The sequence below is a fragment of the Nannobrachium achirus genome (assembly GCF_963921795.1).
Source record: "Nannobrachium achirus genome assembly, chromosome: 3".
Lineage (NCBI taxonomy): Eukaryota > Metazoa > Chordata > Actinopteri > Myctophiformes > Myctophidae > Nannobrachium > Nannobrachium achirus.
The window spans coordinates 73,175,362-73,201,139 of record NC_137812.1 but is presented as its reverse complement, the minus strand read 5'-3'; the positions used below and the strand labels follow the sequence as shown (position 1 = coordinate 73,201,139).

General features: G+C 45.1%; 1 protein-coding gene across 1 annotated transcript in view; it reads left to right on the top strand.

The window, feature by feature from the left end:
• slc8a1a (solute carrier family 8 member 1a) overlaps positions 1-24,936 on the top strand; it is a gene marked incomplete at its 3' end in the record, with an annotated part of 47,280 nt that extends 22,344 nt beyond the window's left edge. The window contains 7 exon segments of the mRNA XM_080721174.1: positions 832-998; positions 10,862-10,930; positions 11,665-11,795; positions 12,053-12,152; positions 16,176-16,454; positions 20,287-20,429; positions 24,703-24,936. Coding sequence (XP_080577300.1) covers positions 832-998; positions 10,862-10,930; positions 11,665-11,795; positions 12,053-12,152; positions 16,176-16,454; positions 20,287-20,429; positions 24,703-24,936 — 1,123 coding nt within the window.
• Between the last annotated feature and the right edge of the window lie 842 nt (positions 24,937-25,778).

Sequence of the window (25,778 nt, the reverse complement as noted above, 5' to 3'; positions counted from 1 at the left end):
AGATGTATTTTCCCAAAACTCAGTAAAGAGTAGAATACACACACGACAGAACACCATAACAAACATTTATAATCTCTCAGGAAGTGAGGGCTTTATATAGACAGTTCTAGCACATGATTGGCTACAGCTAAACAAGACACAGGTGAACACAACTGCCAATCACATGACAGGTGAGACAAGGCAGGTAATGGAAACAAGGCAAAACAGGAAACATTGGGACATCACTACAAAATAAGGGTACACACCCACCAGACTGTTCATGACAGATCATGACGGATTTATTTTCTCTCCTTTTTTTGGGGGGGGGGGGGGGGGGGGGGGAGATGCTTTTATTTTTAAATGTTTTGAAATAATATTATTTTAAAAAACAAAGTGTAGGAAACTAAAATTAAAGGGACCCATAAAAAACATGTCTGTGACCCATAAATGGGTGCCGACCCAGTGTTTGGGAAACAGTCAGATCAATATAATTGTTTTACAGTGAAACTATTCAGATCAATATAATTGACGACCTATTGATCTGTTTTACAGTAAAACAATTCAGATCAATACAATTGACGACCTATTGATTTATTTTACAGTAAAACCATTCAGATAAATATCATTGACGACCTATTGATTTATTTTACAGTAAAACCATTCAGATCAATTTCATTGACGACCTATTGATTTGTTTTAAAGTAAAACCATTCAGATCAATTCAATTGACAACCTATTGATTTGTTTTAATGTAAAACCATTCAGATCAATATCATTGACAACCTATTGATTTATTTTACAGTAAAACCATTCAGATCAATTCAATTGACAACCTATTGATTTATTTTACAGTAAAACCATTCAGATCAATATAATTGACGACGAGCAGTATGAAAAGAACAAGAACTTCTTCATGGACATCGGAGAGCCGCAATTGGTGGAGATGAGTGAGAGGAAAGGTGTGGTCTCGGCCCCTCCCCCTCCCTCCCCCCGTGCAGCCCCTCCCCTCCTATCACATCGTAACCCCGCCCCTAACCCTGCCCCCCTACTGACCCCCGTGACCTTTCTGACCTCTGTCAGAGGTCAGAGGTCATCCCAAGGTGGTGGAAGGGAGAAGGTCATTTTTTTTCTCCAATAGATTCTTAATTCAAATCAATTATATTTATATTTAACCCTAAAACCACTGCCAGCATTTAGAGAGTTTTACACTAACCTTTGTTATGAAAAATCATAGAATTATGAAAAACGTTGAATTATGAAAGATCATAGAATATTATGCATCGACCTTGATCCGCCCACGTATTAGCATTTGCGTAGCCAGACCAAATCTGCCATTGCAAAGAAAAAGTCGTGCGGAACCAACCAGGGGCATGTTGTTTTAGTCCTATTGTTTTAAATCATCTGAAATAGTTTTACTTTTAGTCTAGTTTCAGTTGACTAAATACTTGATTTAGTCGACAAACATATTTTGGTGGGCCTTGATTGAGTCATATGTTGATTTATATAATTAGACTTTTTTCTAGCATTGTCATTCAACATTTGGGACTTTAAGCTCGAGCTGCTATGACGCAATCGCCATAGCAGTCAAAACCGTTAAGCAAACAGCCGTCGGCGACGGGGTCCCACCCCTTTTACTGAACTCTTTGGTTCCCATGGCGACGTGTCTACGCAGCAGACGTTGTAGCCGCTACGTGGAAAGGGAGCTTCTGGCATTGTAGAGACGGCGGCGACGGCGTTCGTTTTATAACATCGAGCGCTGATCCATTTCCGGTTACCGTCGCCGTCTGCCGTAGCCGTCAGAGCTTAAAGTCGCTATTGTCATAGTTTTAATCACGAAATTAACACTGATAGACAGAGGCTGTAGTGACAATGGAGCTACCAGAAGGTGTCGCCAAAACCCGGCTAAAATGAATGACTTTATTTATTACACCCTCTACGTATGTGGTTTCATAACAAGACGATCATTTACGTTTTACCGTAATGTCATCAAAATGACCTTCTCTCTTTCATTCCGCCTCCTGATCCCTGTAACCATGGTAACTGTCACCCCACCTTGCGTGTTTCCTGTCACCTGACCCCACAGGAAGCCAATCAAGAGTTAGGGATGCTGGACCAGGTGCTGCTCAGTATAGTTCCCAGTGTGGTTTAGAAGAGAGTGGCGTCACGCTTTGATCTCGCCGCAGACCGGAAGTGGCGTCGCATGGAGCCTGTTCTCATTCTTAGCGAGACTCTGCTGCTCTTCAGCCCCGTCCACCCCCATTATAACCCAGGCATTTTCACTCGCTGGTAGGTAGACTAAATCATGTCTTTTTCACCCTTTTAACGCATTCACGGGCCTCTCCAAGGTAGACAACATTATCAAAAGCGGGAAACAGGCGTGATTTAGTCTACTTACCAGCGAGTGAAAATGCCTGGGTTATAATGGGGGTGGACAAGGCTGAAGAGCAGCAAAGGCTCGCTAAGAATGAGAACAGGCTCCAGTAAGCTAGGCTAAGCTAGCTACTTCCACAGCTTTCCACGCTTACAATGAGAGTCGACGTAAGTGGCGTAACTCTCCATTCTACGGGTCTGGTAGTTCCTACTTCCTGTCACGTGTTTCCTGTCACCTGACCCCACAGGAAGCCAATCAGAGTGCGCGTTGTGGACCAGGGCTCGTACGACCGACACAACACCTTCTACATCCTGTTGCAGGAGCCAGGATGGAAGATCCTCAAAGGTCACCGACCTCCCTGACCTCTGACCTCCTGTCACCTTCCACACTCTGCTGTCTCGTCTTCTTCTAATTTTTCTCCTTCTTCTTCTTCTTCTACTTGTCTTCTCGTCGCCCCCAGCAGGCCTATATTATAAACTCTCCTATATATATATATATATATATATATATATATATATATATATATATATATATATATTTAAATTTTTATCCCACAATTTTGTAACATTTTTTCACCCAGTGCCAATTGTCTATGTAATCCTTGGCTCTGCTCTCCCTCTGCTGCGCCTGGGGAGACAACGGACTGACCTCATGCTTCCTTCTATGCATGATGAGGCCAAGTTGCTTCTTCTCACCTGACAGTGGGGATTTCCCCGGTGTGGACGTAGCGCGTGGAAGGAACACGTTATTCCAACCAGTTCCTTTCCCCTCCATCAGGCGCCCCGGCTGGCCAGGGGGAGGCATTGTTGAGACCAGGATTACTGCATGTTTTTGTGAGGGTATCAACCCTAGGAGACACGGGGAGAACATGCAAACTCCACACAGAAAGGCCCTATCGCCAACCCCACTCTCCTATATTGAAGTTGACCAGAAGCTTCTCATGCCGTAGATAATCCGGGATGTGCCGCCACCCAGCGGACCTCCGGCCGTTGTGCCTTCAGAGCCGGTGAAATTCAGACGGAACAACGTTCCAAGGGAAAGGGAGAGGCTGAGTTCCCCGACAGTCCACTAGGGGGATCCAAACCGCTGTGTACCGGAGGACTGGGGGATCCAAACCGCTGTGTACCGGAGGACTGGGGGGTCCGAACCACTGTGTACCAGAGGACTGGGGGGTCCAAACCACTGTGTACCGGAGGACTGGGGGGTCCAAACCACTGTGTACCAGAGGACTGGGGGGTCCAAACCACTGAGTACCAGAGGACTGGGGGGTCCAAACCACTGAGTACCAGAGGACTGGGGGGTCCAAACCACTGTGTACCGGAGGACTGGGGGATCCAAACCACTGAGTACCGGAGGACTGGGGGATCCAAACCACTGTGTACCGGAGGACTGGGGGGTCCAAACCACTGTGTACCGGAGGACTGGGGGGTCCAAACCACTGAGTACCAGAGGACTGGGGGGTCCAAACCACTGAGTACCAGAGGACTGGGGGGTCCAAACCACTGAGTACCAGAGGACTGGGGGGTCCAAACCACTGAGTACCAGAGGACTGGGGGGTCCAAACCACTGTGTACCGGAGGACTGGGGGATCCAAACCACTGAGTACCGGAGGACTGGGGGATCCAAACCACTGTGTACCGGAGGACTGGGGGGTCCAAACCACTGTGTACCGGAGGACTGGGGGGTCCAAACCACTGAGTACCAGAGGACTGGGGGGTCCAAACCACTGAGTACCAGAGGACTGGGGGGTCCAAACCACTGAGTACCAGAGGACTGGGGGGTCCAAACCACTGAGTACCAGAGGACTGGGGGATCCAAACCACTGTGTACCGGAGGACTGGGGGATCCAAACCACTGTGTACCAGAGGACTGGGGGGTCCAAACCACTGTGTACCGGAGGACTGGGGGGTCCAAACCACTGTGTACCAGAGGACTGGGGGGTCCTAACCGCTGTGTACCAGAGGACTGGGGGATCCAAACCACTGTGTACCAGAGGACTGGGGGGTCCAAACCGCTGAGTACCAGAGGACTGGGGGGTCCAAACCGCTGTGTACCGGAGGACTGGGGGATCCAAACCACTGTGTACCAGAGGACTGGGGGGTCCAAACCACTGAGTACCAGAGGACTGGGGGGTCCAAACCACTGTGTACCGGAGGACTGGGGGGTCCAAACCACTGTGTACCAGAGGACTGGGGGGTCCAAACCACTGAGTACCAGAGGACTGGGGGGTCCAAACCACTGAGTACCAGAGGACTGGGGGGTCCAAACCACTGTGTACCAGAGGACTGGGGGGTCCAAACCACTGTGTACCGGAGGACTGGGGGGTCCAAACCACTGTGTACCGGAGGACTGGGGGGTCCAAACCACTGAGTACCAGAGGACTGGGGGGTCCAAACCACTGAGTACCAGAGGACTGGGGGGTCCAAACCACTGTGTACCAGAGGACTGGGGGGTCCAAACCACTGTGTACCAGAGGACTGGGGGATCCAAACCGCTGTGTACCGGAGGACTGGGGGATCCAAACCACTGTGTACCAGAGGACTGGGGGGTCCAAACCACTGTGTACCAGAGGACTGGGGGATCCAAACCGCTGTGTACCGGAGGACTGGGGGATCCAAACCGCTGAGTACCAGAGGACTGGGGGGTCCAAACCACTGTGTACCGGAGGACTGGGGGGTCCAAACCACTGTGTACCAGAGGACTGGGGGGTCCAAACCACTGTGTACCAGAGGACTGGGGGGTCCAAACCACTGTGTACCGGAGGACTGGGGGGTCCAAACCACTGAGTACCAGAGGACTGGGGGGTCCAAACCACTGAGTACCAGAGGACTGGGGGGTCCAAACCACTGAGTACCAGAGGACTGGGGGGTCCAAACCACTGTGTACCAGAGGACTGGGGGGTCCAAACCACTGAGTACCAGAGGACTGGGGGGTCCAAACCACTGAGTACCAGAGGACTGGGGGGTCCAAACCACTGAGTACCAGAGGACTGGGGGGTCCAAACCACTGAGTACCAGAGGACTGGGGGGTCCAAACCACTGAGTACCAGAGGACTGGGGGGTCCAAACCACTGAGTACCAGAGGACTGGGGGGTCCAAACCACTGAGTACCAGAGGACTGGGGGGTCCAAACCACTGAGTACCAGAGGACTGGGGGGTCCAAACCACTGTGTACCAGAGGACTGGGGGGTCCAAACCACTGTGTACCAGAGGACTGGGGGGTCCAAACCACTGTGTACCAGAGGACTGGGGGATCCAAACCACTGTGTACCAGAGGACTGGGGGGTCCAAACCACTGTGTACCAGAGGACTGGGGGGTCCAAACCACTGAGTACCAGAGGACTGGGGGGTCCAAACCACTGAGTACCAGAGGACTGGGGGGTCCAAACCACTGTGTACCAGAGGACTGGGGGATCCAAACCGCTGAGTACCAGAGGACTGGGGGGTCCAAACCACTGTGTACCAGAGGACTGGGGGGTCCAAACCGCTGAGTACCAGAGGACTGGGGGGTCCAAACCGCTGAGTACCAGAGGACTGGGGGGTCCAAACCGCTGAGTACCGGAGGACTGGGGGGTCCAAACCACTGAGTACCAGAGGACTGGGGGGTCCAAACCGCTGAGTACCGGAGGACTGGGGGGTCCAAACCGCTGAGTACCAGAGGACTGGGGGGTCCAAACCGCTGAGTACCAGAGGACTGGGGGGTCCAAACCGCTGAGTACCGGAGGACTGGGGGGTCCAAACCACTGAGTACCAGAGGACTGGGGGGTCCAAACCGCTGAGTACCGGAGGACTGGGGGGTCCAAACCGCTGAGTACCGGAGGACTGGGGGGTCCAAACCGCTGAGTACCAGAGGACTGGGGGGTCCAAACCGCTGAGTACCGGAGGACTGGGGGGTCCAAACCGCTGAGTACCGGAGGACTGGGGGGTCCAAACCGCTGAGTACCAGAGGACTGGGGGGTCCAAACCGCTGTGTACCGGAGGACTGGGGGGTCCAAACCGCTGAGTACCAGAGGACTGGGGGGTCCAAACCGCTGAGTACCGGAGGACTGGGGGGTCCAAACCGCTGAGTACCAGAGGACTGGGGGGTCCAAACCGCTGAGTACCAGAGGACTGAGGGGTCCAAACCGCTGAGTACCAGAGGACTGGGGGGTCCAAACCGCTGAGTACCAGAGGACTGGGGGGTCCAAACCGCTGAGTACCAGAGGACTGGGGGGTCCAAACCGCTGAGTACCAGAGGACTGGGGGGTCCAAACCACTGAGTACCAGAGGACTGGGGGGTCCAAACCGCTGCCTCCATCCAGGAGGCTGAACGCAGGAAGAGAGACACAGTTCTGGACAGGGACGTGCAGAGAATGTTAGAGAGGCAGAGTCTGACATTTCTAAAAGGACCTTTCGGTGAAAAGATGTGGACTGTTCCCAAAAGGAAATGGACATTTTTGTTTGTTCCGTCCAGGAGGCATTTCAGGTCCGCCTCCGTCGCTGACAGAGAATTTTGTCCGCGTGCAGCTCACCGAAAAGTGTAGATATTTTACTAAGCCCACGTTTTCAGGAAGCCACTCCTTTCCAACGGTTTCAATAAGTACCATTATGTTCCATAGATCTAAAGTTAGAAGCCTCCTCCACCGCTGCAGTTCATTGGAGGCGGGACCTCCGGGAGTGCTGGAGACCACGCTGCCCGTCAAAGTGACTACTGGCCAATCACAGCGTGTCTGGCACGTCTCCATCCAGTTCCGAAGTTGCGCAGCTTCAGCTGTTCTTTTAGAGGCTGCGTACGAAAAGACCCGCCTCCCCCACCTGCCTCTGATTGGCCCACCAACGTCCCTAACCCTAACCTGTCTCCGGAAACAACCGGTCTCCGAGTTCCGCAATGCATAAATTATGCCCCAGAGCCGAAGGAGGCGTCTACCTTTCTATGTCTGTGGTTGTGTTTCTGCTGCTCTCCGTCGCCCCCTGCTGTGTGCTGTGTGTGTGTCATGTTAAAGCTGCTCAGTGGTTCTCAATCTGTGGGTCGGGTACCTATATTATTTTGGGGGGTCCCCAGATGATTAACTTAATGTGCAAAATTGTTTTCTCACTCAACAGTAAACAAACCAACATAAAGTTTAAGTGTATAGACTAGATAGATAGAGGGTACCTGCACATTTCTAAAGTGACATTTTAAGGACGTTTTAGCACCTCTAAAATGACAAATTAAACATTGGCCAAATTATCAAATATTAGGGGCAGAAATTGTGAAAATAGCAGATCTACATGCTCACAACGCCTCGTTGCGAGGCGTTGTGAGCATTTAGATCCGTATATAAAATTTAGAACCGTATATAAAATGCTCGTCAGGGTGCGGGGGTCCCCAGTTAAAATATGATTATTTTGGGGGGTTGCGGCCTGAAAAGGTTGAGAACCACGTCTCTATACTGCCCTCTGCTGTATGTTTCATTTCCTCTCTTCTCTTCTCTCCATCAGCTGTGTTGCTTCAGGAAGCTGGTAAGAATGCACTTGTCAATCATTCTGACAGCTGTCAATCACTCTGCTGTCAATCTCCATGTTTTAATTACTTACTTAATTACTCACTTTTTCTTTTCTCTGATTACAATCCAAAATATTAACCCTTGTTGTAAAAAAACAAAGTTGTCCTTTAAATGAAGGTGATCCTATTGTGCAGACGGTGTGCACTCATCACAGCTCTTCTGACAAAACCTCCTGACTCCATTGGATCCTCAAACTGTCAGTCAAAACATTCTGACTCAATTTGCGGAGAGAGTTGCTTTTTCCATCCTTGATTAGAACGGCCAAGTCATTAATGGTGGAAAACCTCCTAACTCCATTGAGCTGTATGTTGGTTAAGTGATGATAATGTGAAAACATCCTAACTCCATTGAGCTGTATGTGGGTAAAGTGATGATAATATAAAAACCTCCTATAACTCCATTGAGCTGTATGTGGGTAAAGTGATGATAATATAAAAACCTCCTAACTCCATTGAGCTGTATGTGGGTAAAGTGATGATAATATAAAAACCTCCTAACTCCATTGAGCTGTATGTGGGTAAAGTGACGATAATATGAAAACCTCCTAACTCCATTGAGCTGTATGTGGGTAAAGTGACGATAATATGAAAACCTCCTAACTCCATTGAGCTGTATGTGGGTAAAGTGATGATAATATAAAAACCTCCTAACTCCATTGAGCTGTATGTGGGTAAAGTGACAATAATTTAAGGATACACAAGTATCTGACCATGTATAAAGTAACCATAGCAACTTTGATGAGGCAGTGTTGTTTCAAGCTTGTTAGATTAATTTAAACATTAATCAATCAAATAATGCCTAATAAAATATAAGATAGTTGCAGCCTCATCGCAAAATATCTGTTAAGTTTCCACTAATTTGATTTCTTTCTCTTTTTTTAGGTGGATTTGTGAAAACAGGTATGCTTTATTTATTTTAATTTTTTAACAATGAATATAATTAGCTAATTAAAAAATAAATGTTTTCAGATGCATTAATCAACTGCTGCTCTTTGTTAATTCCTAATAGATACAAGACAGTATGGTAAGATATTGATCAATTGATTGATTGATTGATTGATTGATTGATTGATTGATTGATTGAGTTTGTATTATGATGCTTATGAGCAGTGGTTTTCTGACCCTTTTCATATCAAAGTCCATTATTTATTGGCCATTGGAGCCACAGATGTTTAACAATAATTTAGCACTTACACCTCAAGAGTTATAGATCTATTAGCAGCTCTCCATCATTGAGCTGGGGACCACCTGGAACCCCCTCAAGGACCACGGGTGGACCCCGGACCACTGGTTGAGAACCACTGCTTGTGAGGACACTAACACTTAGGATAGTGGTTATATGACTGACATGTTTGTGCCTTTTAGTTTTTGTATTCTAACCCTGAAAATCCAAAAATAACAGATCTCCAAGCTGGGACACGTTGGTGCACAACGCGTGTGTGCAAAGAAGTATAATCCTATAATATTATATTGATTAATATCAATCGATTAAAAGATGTAATCTTATTAATCGCATGATTGTCCATATAGTTAGGCCTAATGATTAATTGCAAATGAATTGCATATTTTGTATCTGTTCTAAATGTACCCTAAACAGATATTAATACTCATATCGACATGGGAGACAAATACTTGCTTTATGCAAATGCAGAATGTTTATTATTATTGGAACAATGACAAATACTGTCCTCAAGTAATGAACTTGAAACACAATATCTGTTTACATTAGAACAGATTTAAATAAACTTTTATACTTTTAATTGAATCACTTAAACCCCAGCATCAGTATTCTGTGGGGAACATTCACCAAAAATAGACAACCTACAAGCTCACAACAAGACGCATTGGTGAGCTTGTAACTCTGCTTTTTTTTGGTGAAGACTCAAGAGAGTTGGTGTATGGAAAAATTACTCAAGTACAGTGCAACTTTGTAAAACGCAAAGGTGTGTTTTACAAATTAAGCAGTCAGTGCAATCGGCCGAAGTCCCCATGCACTCCCCGTCAAAACAATGCAACGTAACCCAGAGGTAACTGTGATTACTGAGTGAAGTCCAAGTCACCAGTGAGCGCAACTCTGGTTGTCTGCCCCAAAGCCTCCACGACTTTGGCTGTCTCGTTGTTTACTACTATAGACCTTATTCACACCGCGGCCATCTTGGATCACATGACTTCCTGGGATAGCAGCCTGCATTACAAACCATTGGGAACAATGGAGCGATGGTCCCAAAATATGAGTTCTATTCAACCAATTTCTTTTTACCAAATTGACAAATGGGCAGATGACAACATCAACATCACCAAAATGATTAAATAGAAGGGCTACAGTAGATTGATTACATCCATGGTAACGATATTCAAGGTAAGTTAGGTTGCAACCTTACTGTGTACAAAGACTTGCTATCTTTGCAGTGCTTGCTCCACCATTATTAACTATTTGTTGTTAGATTGTTCCTGATTAATGTGCAAAAATCACGATACAGTAATATTAACTATATGATGGCAGAGCAAGCACTAGTCTGCACAGATACTGTAGCAAGTCTTTGTACAGAGTAACAGTGTAACCTAACTACCATGAATATTGTGGATGTACCCTTCTATTTAATCCTTTTGGGGATGTTGATGTTGTCATCTGCCCATTTCTCGATTTGGTCAAAAGAAAATGGTTGAATAGAACTCATATGTTGGGACCATCGCTCCATTGTTCCCAATGGTTTGTAATGCAGGCTGCTATCCCAGGAAGTCATGTGATCCAAGATGGCCGCGGTGTGAATAAGGTCTATAGCCATGCTATAGCGGCATCTCGCGTGTCGCTGCATTCGCTTCCTGATTGTCCAAACTACGGAGTGGACCAAGGTTCAAACATCACAGATATAATTGTGTGTCAAAAAAGGAGTTTCTCATATTCTACTATACCTGTATAGCGTGTCTCCATGTCTGTCTGTCTGTCTGTCTGTCTGTCTGTCTGTCTGTCTGTCTGTCTGTCTGTAGGTAAGGACATCTACAGGAAGATCCAAGGCAGAGAAAACCCTCCACCCTCCACAGTCATCAAGATCACAGGTAACTTAGAAACTATATGGATAGAAGTAGGGCTTTAACACTTATGTTGCTATGATTTTTTCTCTTCAATGTCCCACGTTGCCATGGTTACCACTTACCATAGACTTCCATGTAATTGCGCAATTGTGTAAAAAGTGCACGCCCATGCCTAGATGATGCACCACGTGTGTTCACACTGTTCACAGCTTTCAAACAAAAAAATCCGCTTGGAAATCCGTTCAGGCATTCATGATTTATCAGCCATTATGTTTTCTTCAGATGTAAACAAACATGGCTGCCATGTTTGAAAGAATGGGTTGGTATGGGGGTTAAACATGCAATTTCGCGATCGCAATTATGCCTAATACATTTCTGGAGGTCCAAAAAAGATTAACATTTTTTTTTTTTTTTTTTTTCAAAAACGGCCCAAACTCGGGAAACTCGGGGTTGGCACAGCACTAGTACCTTTTCAAACTCGGGAAACTCGGGGTTGGCACCAGATGTGAAACAAGTTAAATACTGAGATACTGAGCGGTTTCTGCCTTGACAGCAATGCAATGTGGCCCTCTAGTGGCCCTCTGGAGTGAGTGTGGAAATAAAGTGGCCCTCTGGAGTGAGTGTGGAAATATAGTGGTCCTCTGGAGTGAGTGTGGAAATATAGTGGCCCTCTGGAGTGAGTGTGGAAATATAGTGGTCCTCTGGAGTACGTGTGGAATTATTATTATCTTTTTCTCTCCTTTTGTTTGTGTCCTCAGAAGAGAGAGGGGGGGAGGAGGTTCTGAACCAGAAGGAGGAGGAGGAGAGGAGGATAGCAGAGTTAGGGCGACCCGCCCTGGGGGAGCACAGCAAGATGGAGGTGATCATAGAGGAGTCCTATGAGTTCAAGGTATCCTTACTTTACAATACAGTTACATATAACCTAGTTCAAGTTATCCTTACTTTACAATATATACAGTTACATAATATATAACCTAGTTCAAGTTATCCTTACTTTACAATATATACAGTTACATAATATATAACCTAGTTCAAGGTATCCTTACTTTACAATACAGTTACATAATATATAACCTAGTTCTTCGAGAGAGAGAGAGAGAGAGAGAGAGAGAGAGAGAGATTAATTTTCATATTTCTATATTTCAGAGTACCGTAGATAAACTCATCAAGAAGACTAATCTGGCTCTGCTGGTTGGAACCCATACCTGGAGAGAACAATTCATAGAAGCCATAACCGTCAACTCTGGTAATTATAGTTTTTGTTATTATTATTAGTAGTAGTTGTAGCATTATCAATAATCTAACTATTATTACTTTACGGAATGTCTATCCGTCCGCCATCTGTCGTATGTCTGCATGCTGACATCACTGATACTAAACAGTGTCGCCACCATGGTAACAGCCCCATGCTGAAACAATGGCCAGATTTGGAGACGAGTAACAGCCACATGCTGAAACAATGGCCAGATTTGGAGACGAGTAACAGCCACATGCTGAAACAATGGCCAGATTTGGACATGAGCATGCTGACATCACTGATACTAAACAGTGTCGTCACCATGGTAACAGCTGCATGCTGAAACAATGGCCAAATTTGGACATGAGCATGCTGACATCACTGATACTAAACAGTGTCGTCACCATGGTAACAGCTGCATGCTGAAACAATGGCCAGATTTGGAGACGAGTAACAGCCGGATGCTGAACCAATGGCCAGATTTGGAGACGAGTAACAGCCCCATGCTGAAACAATGGCCAGATTTGGAGATGAGCATGCTGACATCACTGATACTAAACAGTGTCGTCACCATGGTAACAGCTGCATGCTGAAACAATGGCCAAATTTGGACTTGAGCATGCTGACATCACTGACACTAAACAGTGTCGCCATCATGGTAACAGCCGCATGCTGTAACAATGGCCAGATTTGGAGACGAGTAACAGCCGTATGCTGAAACAATGGCCAGATTTGGCGATGAGCATGCTGACATCACTGACACCAAACAGTGTCGTCACCATGGTAACAGCCGCATGCTGTAACAATGCCCAAATTTGGAGATGACTGACATATCACTGATATGTCTGAGTTCTCCAACATTACTTCAAGGACTCCTAGATTCAATCCTTCATGCAGCACACACCCCGGGCACAAGGACTCCTAGATTCAATCCTTCATGCAGCACACACCCCGGGCACAAGGACTCCTAGATTCAATCCTTCATGCAGCACACACCCCGGGCACAAGGACTCCTAGATTCAATCCTTCATACAGCACACACCCCAGGCACAAGGACTCCTAGATTCAATCCTTCATACAGCACACACCCCAGGCACAAGGACTCCTAGATTCAATCCTTCATACAGCACACACCCCAGGCACAAGGACTCCTAGATTCAATCCTTCATGCAGCACACACCCCAGGCACAAGGACTCCTAGATTCAATCCTTCATGCAGCACACACCCCAGGCACAAGGACTCCTAGATTCAATCCTTCATGCAGCACACACCCCGGGCACAAGGACTCCTAGATTCAATCCTTCATACAGCACACACCCCGGGCACAAGGACTCCTAGATTCAATCCTTCATGCAGCACACACCCCGGGCACAAGGACTCCTAGATTCAATCCTTCATGCAGCACACACCCCGGGCACAAGGACTCCTAGATTCAATCCTTCACGCAGCACACACCCTAGATTCAATCCTTCATACAGCACACATCCCGGGCACAAGACTAGTTATTATTAGGGAAGGAGCTCAGAACCAGGGCCCGCTACAAACTTGATTACAAATGTATTGATTACCCGGTATCAATAAGCGTTGGGCTTATCAAGCCCTGTTATCGAGCATAGCGTCATTTTTAAACAATCAAGACAAGAGGCGACGAGAAATTATTACAGTACTATTCATAATATAAAGTAATGTAAGGGGCTAAATCAGAAATTAGCCTACAAAAACAAATATTTTGCTACATACTGTACATGTACTGTAGCCCCTCCCAAACAGCAAAATGTGTTCCCGGCCTGAATGGGTTAACACTTATTGCACACTAATGAATGATTGTTTTAATGATATTTAATGATAATATTTATAACTTTTGTCAATTGTCATATTCATAGATGGTGGTCAGCCACAACTAGTGGCCAATAAAAAAAGATACCAGCTCTGTTCAGAATTGATTGTCTTTGGCCGGGTTTCCCAAAGCAATTTTAGCCCATCGTAGCTCACACATGGTCGTAGAGACCAAGCCCCAACGGTCATGTTCCTGTGTTTACACTGGTTCGGGCAGAGCGACTTATTTAGCCCCCTACAACTACACCATCATTCAGATTTCACAAACAAAGTGCTTAATAAAATCTCACTTCTGTCTAAATACGGTATGGCTTTCTATAATTACCCGTATCCTCCGTGTTCTTTAATATGAAGCCTTTTTATCCGATCACTGTCTTTTTATCTCAATGGGGTTGTTGCGCATGGCTCTGCTGCCACTCGCGACTGTTATTCCGCAGACGTCAGAAAAGTCCGCGAATGGCCGAGAATCCAGAAATCCGCGGGTGGTCGCGAATTACGCATGAAATTCCGTATCGCAGAATCGCGGATGCCTAATTGTGGGCTCGCCTGGAAGGCGAGCACACGTATGTTATCTTCATTATTTATCTATCAGTCAGTCAGTCAGTCAGTCAGTATCTCCTCAAAACTTTGGCGCGCTTCATCTCTTAAACGCTTACACCTTTCAACACCATTCAAATTTTTATGTGTTCAGCTTACTGAGGACACGTGTGCTTGTACTTTTGGTTTTGAAATGTTTTGTAGTATAAATATAAAAAAATAAAAATGTTTAACTTTAAGCACCCAATGCATTTAGTGAGTGGGGACAGAGTGGAGAGAAGGATAATAGACCCATGTTTATGTTAAGGCGCTGTGGCTGCAGTGTTCACACTTCAGATATGCTATCTATATCATTGCGTTCACACAGGTCTGCTCTCTGATTTGATCCAAATGTCTAAGCTGTGTGATGTATAAAACTATAGTTATAGTTAAAACTATAAATAAATGTCCCTCTCCACTCTACTGATTACACAGCTGTGATCAAGAATCAAGTCCGGGCGATGGGATGTAAATCCCATAGCCATATATCCTAGAGCCCGCAGGGACAGTCAGCCATATTAGTGGTTGTTGTTGGTTGTCAGGGAGATATCAAAACCAATGCATTTCCAAGTCAGATCCACAAACACAATAAAAGCCATGCTCCACTCCTCAGTCTGGAGTGGCCACATAGAAGAACGCCTTGGTTATAGACATAGTGGAGGACAGATGTGATCTGGGATTGTTAGCCTACAGTATATGCACTCAATATACTCCACTACAGTTGGAGTCCATTTGACAGTTGCTGGTTCCCAAACACAGAATCAAAAATGTAGATCTAGAACACATAGAATATGTACAGTACAGTAAGGTTCAGTCCACTACAGTTGGAGTCCATTTGACAGTTGCTGGTTCCCAAACACAGAATCAAAAATGTAGATCTAGAACACATAGAATATGTACAGTACAGTAAGGTTCAGTAGAGTACAGTAAAAGTACAGTAAGGTTCAGTAGAGTACAGTAAAGTACAGTAAGGTACAGAAAGGTACAGTACAGAAAGGTACAGTAGAGTACAGTACAGTAAGGTACAGTAAAGTACAATACAGTACAGTAAGGTACAGTAGAGTACAGTAAAGTACAATAAAGTACAGTAAAGTAGAATAAAGTACAGTAAGGTACAGTGGAGTACAGTAAAGTACAGTAGAGTACAGTAAAGTACAGTATAGTAAGGTACAGTAGAGTACAGTACAGTAAGGTACAGTACGGTACAGTAGAGTACAGTATAGTATAGTACAGTACAGTAAGGTACAGTACAGTACAGTAAGGTACAGTAGAGTACAGTACAGTAAGGTACAGTAGAGTACAGTAAAGTACAGTAAGTTACAGTAGAATACAGTAAAGTACAGTACAGTAGAGTACAGTAAAGTACAGTAAGTTACAGTACAGTACAGTACAGTACAGTACAGTACAGTACAGTAAGGTGCAGTACAGTATAGTAAGGTACAGTACAATACTGTAAGGTACTGTACCTTACAGTACCTTAAAGTATCCTATTTGTTGGGTTGGAATCGAGCCCACACTGTTTCGAAGGAACAGTATTTCTAGTTATCAATAAAATGTTCGCGTTCCATCTCTGGTTATTATTGATCAATCAATCAATAAATCAATCAACATGTGTGCAGGTGATGAAGGTGAGGATGAGGAGGGCGGGGGGCGGGGCTCGTCCCCGTCAGGGTTCGACTACGTCATGCACTTCCTGACGGTGTTCTGGAAGCTGCTGTTTGCGCTGGTCCCGCCCACCGACTACTGGAGCGGCTGGGCGTGCTTCACCGTCTCCATCTCCGCCATCGGCCTGCTGACGGCCTTCATCGGGGACCTGGCGTCTCACTTCGGCTGCACCGTGGGCCTGAAGGACAGCGTGACCGCCGTGGTGTTTGTAGCGCTGGGGACGTCCGTCCCAGGTTGGTACCAGGGGCAGAGTTCCGCCGATTTAAAATGATTCCAATACGGAACTAAAACTTCCTATGGTTGGCCGCTAGTTGCGCTGTTTTCCCCCCCCGGCCGATCGCAAAAAAAATTGTTCTCCATTGGACCCCATTCATTTTCCCCTTTTGTTTTCTAACCTTAATTAACATTTTCATAAATACTTTATGGTTCCTATCGCTAGTTAAAAATTGCCTTTCAATTACCATGATGTGTGTTTTGTGAAAATACGGTCCCATTTATGTTAAAATTGATGATAAAGTTGCGGGGGGCGTGGCCAACTAAGCTGATACCAGCCGGCTGCGTTCTTCTTCGTGTGCTGTATTTCGGCAGAGCTCAACACATTCCTTGCGGTTGCACGTGACCTTTGGCAGCCAATAGCATCCTCTGATGCCTTTACAATCTATTATAGCAACGCCCATGCCAAGGACCCATATTGTGTAATTTGCGCTGCATAGAAACCAATGGCGTCGCTTTGTCCATTTCTTTTTACAGTCTATGGTTGGTACCAGTGGACAGTGGTGTAAAGTAACCAAGTACATCTACTTAGGTATCGTATTTAAGTACAACTTTGAGCTGGGAGGCTCTCTCCATTCTGACATGTCGCCACTCCGACATTGACTTCTTATTGTCGGAGTGGCAACACGTCCATAGAGGTTAAGGTTAGGGTAAGAGATAGGGTTAGTGTCTGTCGGAAAAGAGACATGTCGGAATGGAGAGATGCACCCCTTTGAGCTACCTGTACTTTACTTGAGTATTTACAATTTACAATACTTTTACTTCTACTCCACTACATCTCAGAACCAAATGTTGTACTTTTACTCCACTACATTTATTTGAAAACTTTAGTTACTATTACTAGTCTACAAGCTCACAACGCGTTGCCATGCGACGTGTTGTGAGCTTGTAGATCTGCTATTTTCAAACATGTTTTACTTTTACTTTTGGTAGTTCATTTTGATGCCAATACTTTCATACTTTTACTCAAGTACATTTTGAATTCTGGACTTTTACTTGTAACAGAGTATTTCTACATTGCTGTATTGATACTTTTACTTAAGTATAAAATGTGAGTACTTTTTACAACCCTGGTTGGTAAACACCTAAGGGTCATTCATATGCTCCACTTTTACAGCCTAATTTATTTGGGTTCGGCTCTGTCTTATGGCGTTATTCAGAGGATGGGGTGGGGGTAACGTTGTTAATTCGGCTCTGATTGACGCCATATCACTGTTTAGACAGAGCCGAACCGAAATAAATTAGGCTCTAAAAGTGGAGTATGAATCAACCCTTATACACACCCATTATAAACATGTACACCAGTAAGACTCCCTAATCGGGAGATAAGCGACAGTCAGGTCGCATGTATGTTGTCTGCAAAAAGCTACCTCATAGTGGCGCTAGAAGAGGGGCATGTGAGAAATCAGGGGCGGAGGTTGTGGTTTGCCAGCCAAAGAGTGTGTGGGCAGAGTTTGGCATGGATAGGGGCAACAGTAGGGCCAAAAGTCTCATTATACAGCTCTGGTACACACCAAATACACACCCTTTATAAACACTATATGTACACACTCACATAGACACTCATTATAAAGCTCTAGGGACGTACACACTATATTGCAGAGATTTCCATGAGTCTTTGAGGGTGGAGTCCGAGTGGAGTCTGGAGGCTTTGGCCACCGGTCCAAGTGGAGTCTGGAGGCTTTGGCCACCGGTCCAAGTGGAGTCTGGAGGCTTTGGCCACCGGTCCAAGTGGAGTCTGGAGGCTTTGGCCACCGGTCCAAGTGGAGTCTGGAGGCTTTGGCCACCGGTCCAAGTGGAGTCTGGAGGCTTTGGCCACCGGTCCAAGTGGAGTCTGGAGGCTTTGGCCACCGGTCCAAGTGGAGTCTGGAGGCTTTGGCCACCGGTCCAAGTGGAGTCTGGAGGCTTTGGCCACCGGTCCAAGTGGAGTCTGGAGGCTCATTTTAACTCAGACTTTAATATCCCACTGACGTCCAAATGCCATCAATTTTCAGTTTTTCTTTCCTTTTAAAGTAGTCACAGCGTATTTATCTCAACCGCTCACCGTTTGAAAGATATCTGCTAGTTTGTGCGCGTTTGGCCTGTTTTATGTTCTATGGACCATAACTTACACAAGGATAATCATGTTTTCTATGGACCATAACTTACACACAGATCATCATGTTTTCTATGGACCATAACTTACACACAGATCATCATGTTTTCTATGGATCATAACTTACACACAGATCATCATGTTTTCTATGGATCATAACTTACACACAGATCATCATGTTTTCTATGGATCATAACTTACACATGTGACAGATCATCATGTTTTCTATGGACCATAACTTACACACAGATCATCATGTTTTCTATGGATCATAACTTACACACAGATCATCATGTTTTCTATGGATCATAACTTACACATGTGACAGATCATCATGTTTTCTATGGACCATAACTTACACACAGATCATCATGTTTTCTATGGATCATAACTTACACACAGATCATCATGTTTTCTATGGATCATAACTTACACACAGATCATCATGTTTTCTATGGACCATAACTTACACACAGATCATCATGTTTTCTATGGATCATAACTTACACACAGATCATCATGTTTTCTATGGATCATAACTTACACACAGATCATCATGTTTTCTATGGATCATAACTTACACACAGATCATCATGTTTTCTATGGATCATAACTTACACATGTGACAGATCATCATGTTTTCTATGGACCATAACTTACACACAGATCATCATGTTTTCTATGGATCATAACTTACACACAGATCATCATGTTTTCTATGGACCATAACTTACACACAGATCATCATGTTTTCTATGGATCATAACTTACACACAGATCATCATGTTTTCTATGGATCATAACTTACACACAGATCATCATGTTTTCTATGGACCATAACTTACACACAGATCATCATGTTTTCTATGGATCATAACTTACACACAGATCATCATGTTTTCTATGGATCATAACTTACACACAGATCATCATGTTTTCTATGGATCATAACTTACACACAGATCATCATGTTTTCTATGGATCATAACTTACACATGTGACAGATCATCATGTTTTCTATGGACCATAACTTACACACAGATCATCATGTTTTCTATGGATCATAACTTACACACAGATCATCATGTTTTCTATGGATCATAACTTACACACAGATCATCATGTTTTCTATGGACCATAACTTACACACAGATCATCATGTTTTCTATGGATCATAACTTACACACAGATCATCATGTTTTCTATGGATCATAACTTACACACAGATCATCATGTTTTCTATGGACCATAACTTACACACAGATCATCATGTTTTCTATGGACCATAACTTACACACAGATCATCATGTTTTCTATGGACCATAACTTACACACAGATCATCATGTTTTCTATGGACCATAACTTACACACAGATCATCATGTTTTCTATGGACCATAACTTACACACAGATCATCATGTTTTCTATGGACCATAACTTACACAAGGATCATCGCGGTTGCATTTTTTCTTCACCGCGTGAAAGAAAAGACGTTCTAGACTCGACACAAGTCTCTCTCTCTCTCTCTCTCTCTCTCTCTCTCTCTCTCTCTCTCTCGCTCTCTCTCTCTCTCTCTCTCTCTCTCTCTCTCGCTCTCTCTCTCTCTCTCTCTCTCTCTCTCTCTCTCTCTCTCTCTCTCTCTCTCTCTCTCTCTCTCTCCCCCCAGTGTTAAAGTAGTGTCTCTCGCCCCCTCTCAGACACCTTTGCCAGCAAGGTGTCGGCCATCCAGGACCAATATGCCGACGCCTCCATCGGTAACGTGACAGGAAGCAACGCCGTCAACGTCTTCCTGGGGATAGGCGTGGCCTGGAGCATCGCCGCCATCTACCACCAATCACAGGTCAGTATACTGGAGCTTCATCATCTAACAACCAATCCCAGGTCAGTATTATATCTGACCTGTTCTGATATCACAATGATGACTCGACCAGCTCAGCGTTCTCAATGAGCCCGAAAAATTAAGGCCTGGCCCTAACATGGGCCCAAACTGGGCCCTAACATGGGCCCTAACTGGGCCCTAACTGGGTCCTGACATGGGCCCTAACTGGGTCCTAACATGGGCCCTAACATGGGCCCAAACTGGGCCCTAACTGGGTCCTAACTGGGTCCTGACATGGGCCCTAACTGGGCCCTAACATAGGCCTTAACTGAACTTTAACTGGGCCCTAACTGGGTCCTAACATGGGCCCTAACTGGGCCGGCCCGAGGCCCCTTCTGGCCTTACTAATTAGCTTACATTTTATGCCCTACCCGGCCCGAAAACATAATTTTTTTTCGCGAGTGCAAAGTCCTTAAAGATATTCCCCCCCCACCCCCCCCAAAACATGATGATCAGGTATTATGATTGATTATACTAGGAGGAAGATTTTATAGAAAGTGTGTATAGAAAGAGTTAAAATTGTGTTTTTATGTGTCCACACCCACCAGTTCATTAAGTATGCCTGGTTGTCATGGTGCGTGGTGACCACACCCACCAGTTCATTAACTCTTTTACTGCCACAGAATTGAACAAAAAGCTCCATCCACTGCCAGAATTGTCGCTCATCTTTGAAGGCCTACTGGAGAAATTTGGTTTCGACTATAAAGACAACAATTATATGGCAACGTAGAATAGAATGTCTACTTTGCAACAGAAAAAGATTTCGAGCTTTTATCTTGTTCTGTTCATTAGCTAGAAGCTGCAGAATGTGGCCTAAAAACAGCTCTTTGAGAACATAAAGCTGAGAAAAATGCATTTTTGTGAAGAATACATTTTCAGGCAGAAATCTCTCTTTAGCCTTTTATTGTTGGCTTCAGTAACATCACACCTATGATCAGTGGTTGTTTACAAACAAATTCAAAAAAATAAAAACAAGAAAAAGTGTCTTTTTACACACTTTTAGTGTGTAAGAGAAGTAAGAGCAGTAGTAAGAGCAGTGCAGAACATTGACACAGTGACATGAGCTTCAGCCTGAATCCTGCTTCAGCTTTCAGGGTTCTCTTTATCTCACTGTGACACTACATGTCTACAGAGTGTATATGTGTGTGTGCGTGCGTGCGTGCGTGCGTGCGTGCGTGCGTGCGTGCGTGTGTGTCATTCAGCCTGCACAGGGCCTGGGGCTCCATTCTGTTTCACTCCAGCCAGGCTCCTCCGGAAGGGCTCCACCGGGTCTGCTGAACTCGTACACGAGCCCATGGTCGATCTGTAAATTATACAAATACATAATTACTATAAAATACATGAAAAATAGTACACCTTCAAGCTCACAACGCGTCACAGCAGAATGCGTGACGCCCTCTCTCTCACACACACACACACACACACACACACACACACACACACACACACACATCCTTGTGTGACTCGTACACGAGCCCATGGTCGATCTGTAAATTATACAAATACATAATTACTATAAAATACATGAAAAATAGTAGGCTACACCTTCAAGCTCACAACGCGTCACAGCAGAATGCGTGGAGGTTGGGGGCCTACTATTTTCATCAAAAGGCCGTTTTAGAAATGTCAACCCCTGCCTCTCTAACATTCTATGCACTTCCTGCTTACCACACAAATATATATACCGGTATATATATATATATATATATATATATATATATAGTAATTATGTAAAAACAGCATTCATGGTCTGGAGAGGGCACTTTTTACAGATGGATAAAAGGGCAGGGGCTCAAGCCCCCTTTGATGTCTATGTGAGCATGTGCATGGTACTAAGTCTGATTTACAGAAAAAAGTTTGTTTTTTCTTTACCTATCCTTGTCCTTGGACGACCACGATGTGGAAATGAAGAAGTAGGCTCATCATCATCGTCGACTCATCATCTAAAATCATAGCCAGGAAAATATCAAATAGTTTATATCTAAACAAATCAATTTACAATTTTGACATTTAGCAAATGACTTACAATAAGTTCATATATAACATAAAATGCAGTTATAGTAAATAGTTACCATGCATTTACTGTCACAGTGAAATTCCCTTTATACCCTGTATACCTATATAAAATGTCACAATGCAACATAGCTCTGTTTACACAAAGCTGTACTCCCTCCAACTATGTTCCCCATTTTCAACAGTTTTTATTTGTAACACTTGCTTTGGCAATGTAAACGTATGTTTTCTCATGCCAATAAAGCTCCTTTGAATTGAACTGAAAAGCTACATCATCAGCTACTGATGATGATGATGATGATGACGATAAAAAGAAACCTCTCCCTCTCTCTCACACACACACACGCATCGTACGCACGCACACACAAACTAAGCCAATAAATCCTAAATTCCCATCAAATAATCTTAGTAGGCTGTGCAGTGCACGTACACTACACGCGGTACGTGCACGCGCGTGATAGGAACTCCACGTGTGTCCTGAGTAGCGACAAAAACAAACAAAGCACGTGGATCCTAACTGCTTGGATCAAGTTACTGATCCGGTCCGGATACGGAAACATTTCTTGCATGTATGTGTACGTGTAAATAGCCGGATGCAGTAGGCGGGCTCTAGACCGGATCCCAATGTCGGAGTGGCAACACGTCGCAATGGAAAACCGTTACCCACTGACCATCCCCCCATCCCAGGCTTCCAGTTCCACACGGATGCTCTGTTATCACACAGTATACAACTATATACAGTATACAACTATACAATACATACATGCACTGGATTGGAAGTCTTACTTTGGACAGTAGAATCGTGGCCTCTGTTCTCCGAGGGGTCTCTACGCGGAAGCCATTCTTCATTGGCCAAATCGCCCAGTTTGTCCGTCTTTTCGCGGCGGTACATGGGTCTCTGCTGCTGCGGCGATGTGAGCCCCCGGGCGGGGGGATCCATCCTACACGGGGGTCGAGCTCCGTCGGGATCGGTTTCCACAATATCACGAGGCTCTTGATCCATTTTTGGACCCCGGTTCTTCGCGACTGGCACCATCTTAGTCTGGGATCGCTTCCAATTTCGGGCTTTTGATCCGGTCGGGAGCGGATGACGTCCTACGTTCTTCAATCTTTTTATCTTCAATAACAATGGCTACAGTGATCTTTTTCTCTTCTTCATCATCATTATCATCATCATCATCATCGTCATCATCACGACCACCACCACCATGGGCGCTGGTCCTGGGTCACCAACACGGGTAGGTTGTGTAATCCTAATTCTAACAAAGTTTATTTCTATCGGTCAGGGGGGGTTGGGTCGCACTTCGGCGGAATGATACCAGCAAGTTGAGGCTGAGTTGGCCTAATACATCTCAATATTCTAGTACTGCTAAATACTACTACCTACTACAATTACTATACTACTAATACTATAAAACAACTGATTTCCGACAAAATGATCGCTTTTACCAACGTTTCTCTCTCTCTTTCTCTACTAACAGCCCGATGCATAAAACAATATAGTCCCTCAATGCTGCTAGCAGCTAGCAGTGGCGTCAGTTCAGAACAAGCTAAGGTATGGCAACATGACTGGTGTCTGGTGAAGACACCAGTCATGTTGCCATACCTTAGCAACAGGCACGATGAAAAGTACATTTTTATTATTTCCCCCTGTCAAGGTATGGCAGCTGCATACCCCTGCCATACCCAATTGACGCCCCTGGCAGCTAGTCGCTCTGGGCAGGCGGAGCCAGGACAGTCTGTTTACTTTTTTTTTTATGAAAGGTTTCCGGCTGTCCTCAAAATGACACAGACGACCAATTATGCATTCAAAAGTTGCGCAAGGACGACTTTTATCATAATCCATAAAAAACATCAAACGAACGAACGGGCGTATTGGCACAGACGTCCCTGGAGGATTGGGGCGAACAGGAACGTTCAAAGCAGTATAAGAGTTAAGTATGCCTGGTTGTCATGGTGCGTGGTGACCCAGCTGAGGTTAAATGTCGAAGATTATGGGGTCACATGTTTTCAAAAAGGCTGCATAATCGCATATTTCCGACCGCATATTTCAGAACTACCTGCATAAAATCACAAAAACCCTGCTTATTTCACATCTTTTCGCATATTTCACGACTTTCTGCATGTTACATATGCATGTATTGTATTCCAGGGTGTCCATTCCGGGTAGAACCGGGTACCCTGGCCTTCATATAATGTTATATTATGTATATTATTCCAGGGGCGTCCGTTCCGGGTAGACCCGGGTACCCTGGCCTTCTCCGTCACCGTGTTCTCCATCTTCGCGCTGGTCGCCGTGGCCGTGCTGATGTACCGCCGCCGGCCGTCCATCGGAGGGGAGCTGGGAGGTCCTAGAGTACCCAAGATTCTCACCACCACCTTCTTCTTCAGCCTCTGGATAATGTACATCGTCCTGTCCTCCCTGGAGGCCTACTGCCACATCAAAGGCTTTTAGATGTACCCTACTGTACCCTACTGTATCCTACTGTATCCTACTGTACCCTACTGTATCCTACTGTACCCTACTGTACCCTACTGTATCCTACTGTACCCTACTGCCACATCAAAGGCTTTTAGATGTACCCTACTGTATCCTACTGTATCCTACTGTACCCTACTGTATCCTACTGTACCCTACTGCCACATCAAAGGCTTTTAGATGTACCCTACTGTACCCTACTGCCACATCAAAGGCTTTTAGATGTACCCTACTGCCACATCAAAGGTTTTAAATCTACCCCACTGCCACATCTTTTTTAAATGTACCCTGCCACATCAAAGGCTTTTAAATGTACCCTACTGTATCCTACTGCCACATCAAAGGCTTTTAGATGTACCCTACTGTATCCTACTGCCACATCAAAGGCGTTTAAATGTACCCTACTGTATCCTACTGCCACATCAAAGGGTTTTAAATGTACCCTACTGTACCTTACTGTACCCTACTGCCACATCAAAGGCTTTTAGATGTACCCTACTGTACCCTACTGCCACATCAAAGGGTTTTAAATGTACCCTACTGTACCCTACTGCCACATCAAAGGCTTTTAAATGTACCCTACTGTACCCTACTGCCACATCAAAGGCTTTTAGATGTACCCTACTGTACCCTACTGCCACACCAAAGGGTTTTAAATGTACCCTACTGCCACATCAAAGGGTTTTAAATGTACCCTACTGTACCTTACTGACACATCAAAGGGTTTTAAATGTACCCTACTGTACCTTACTGTCACATCAAAGGGTTTTATGGTTTATTAATTATCCCGCTTCTGGTCACATAACCCACACAAAGCA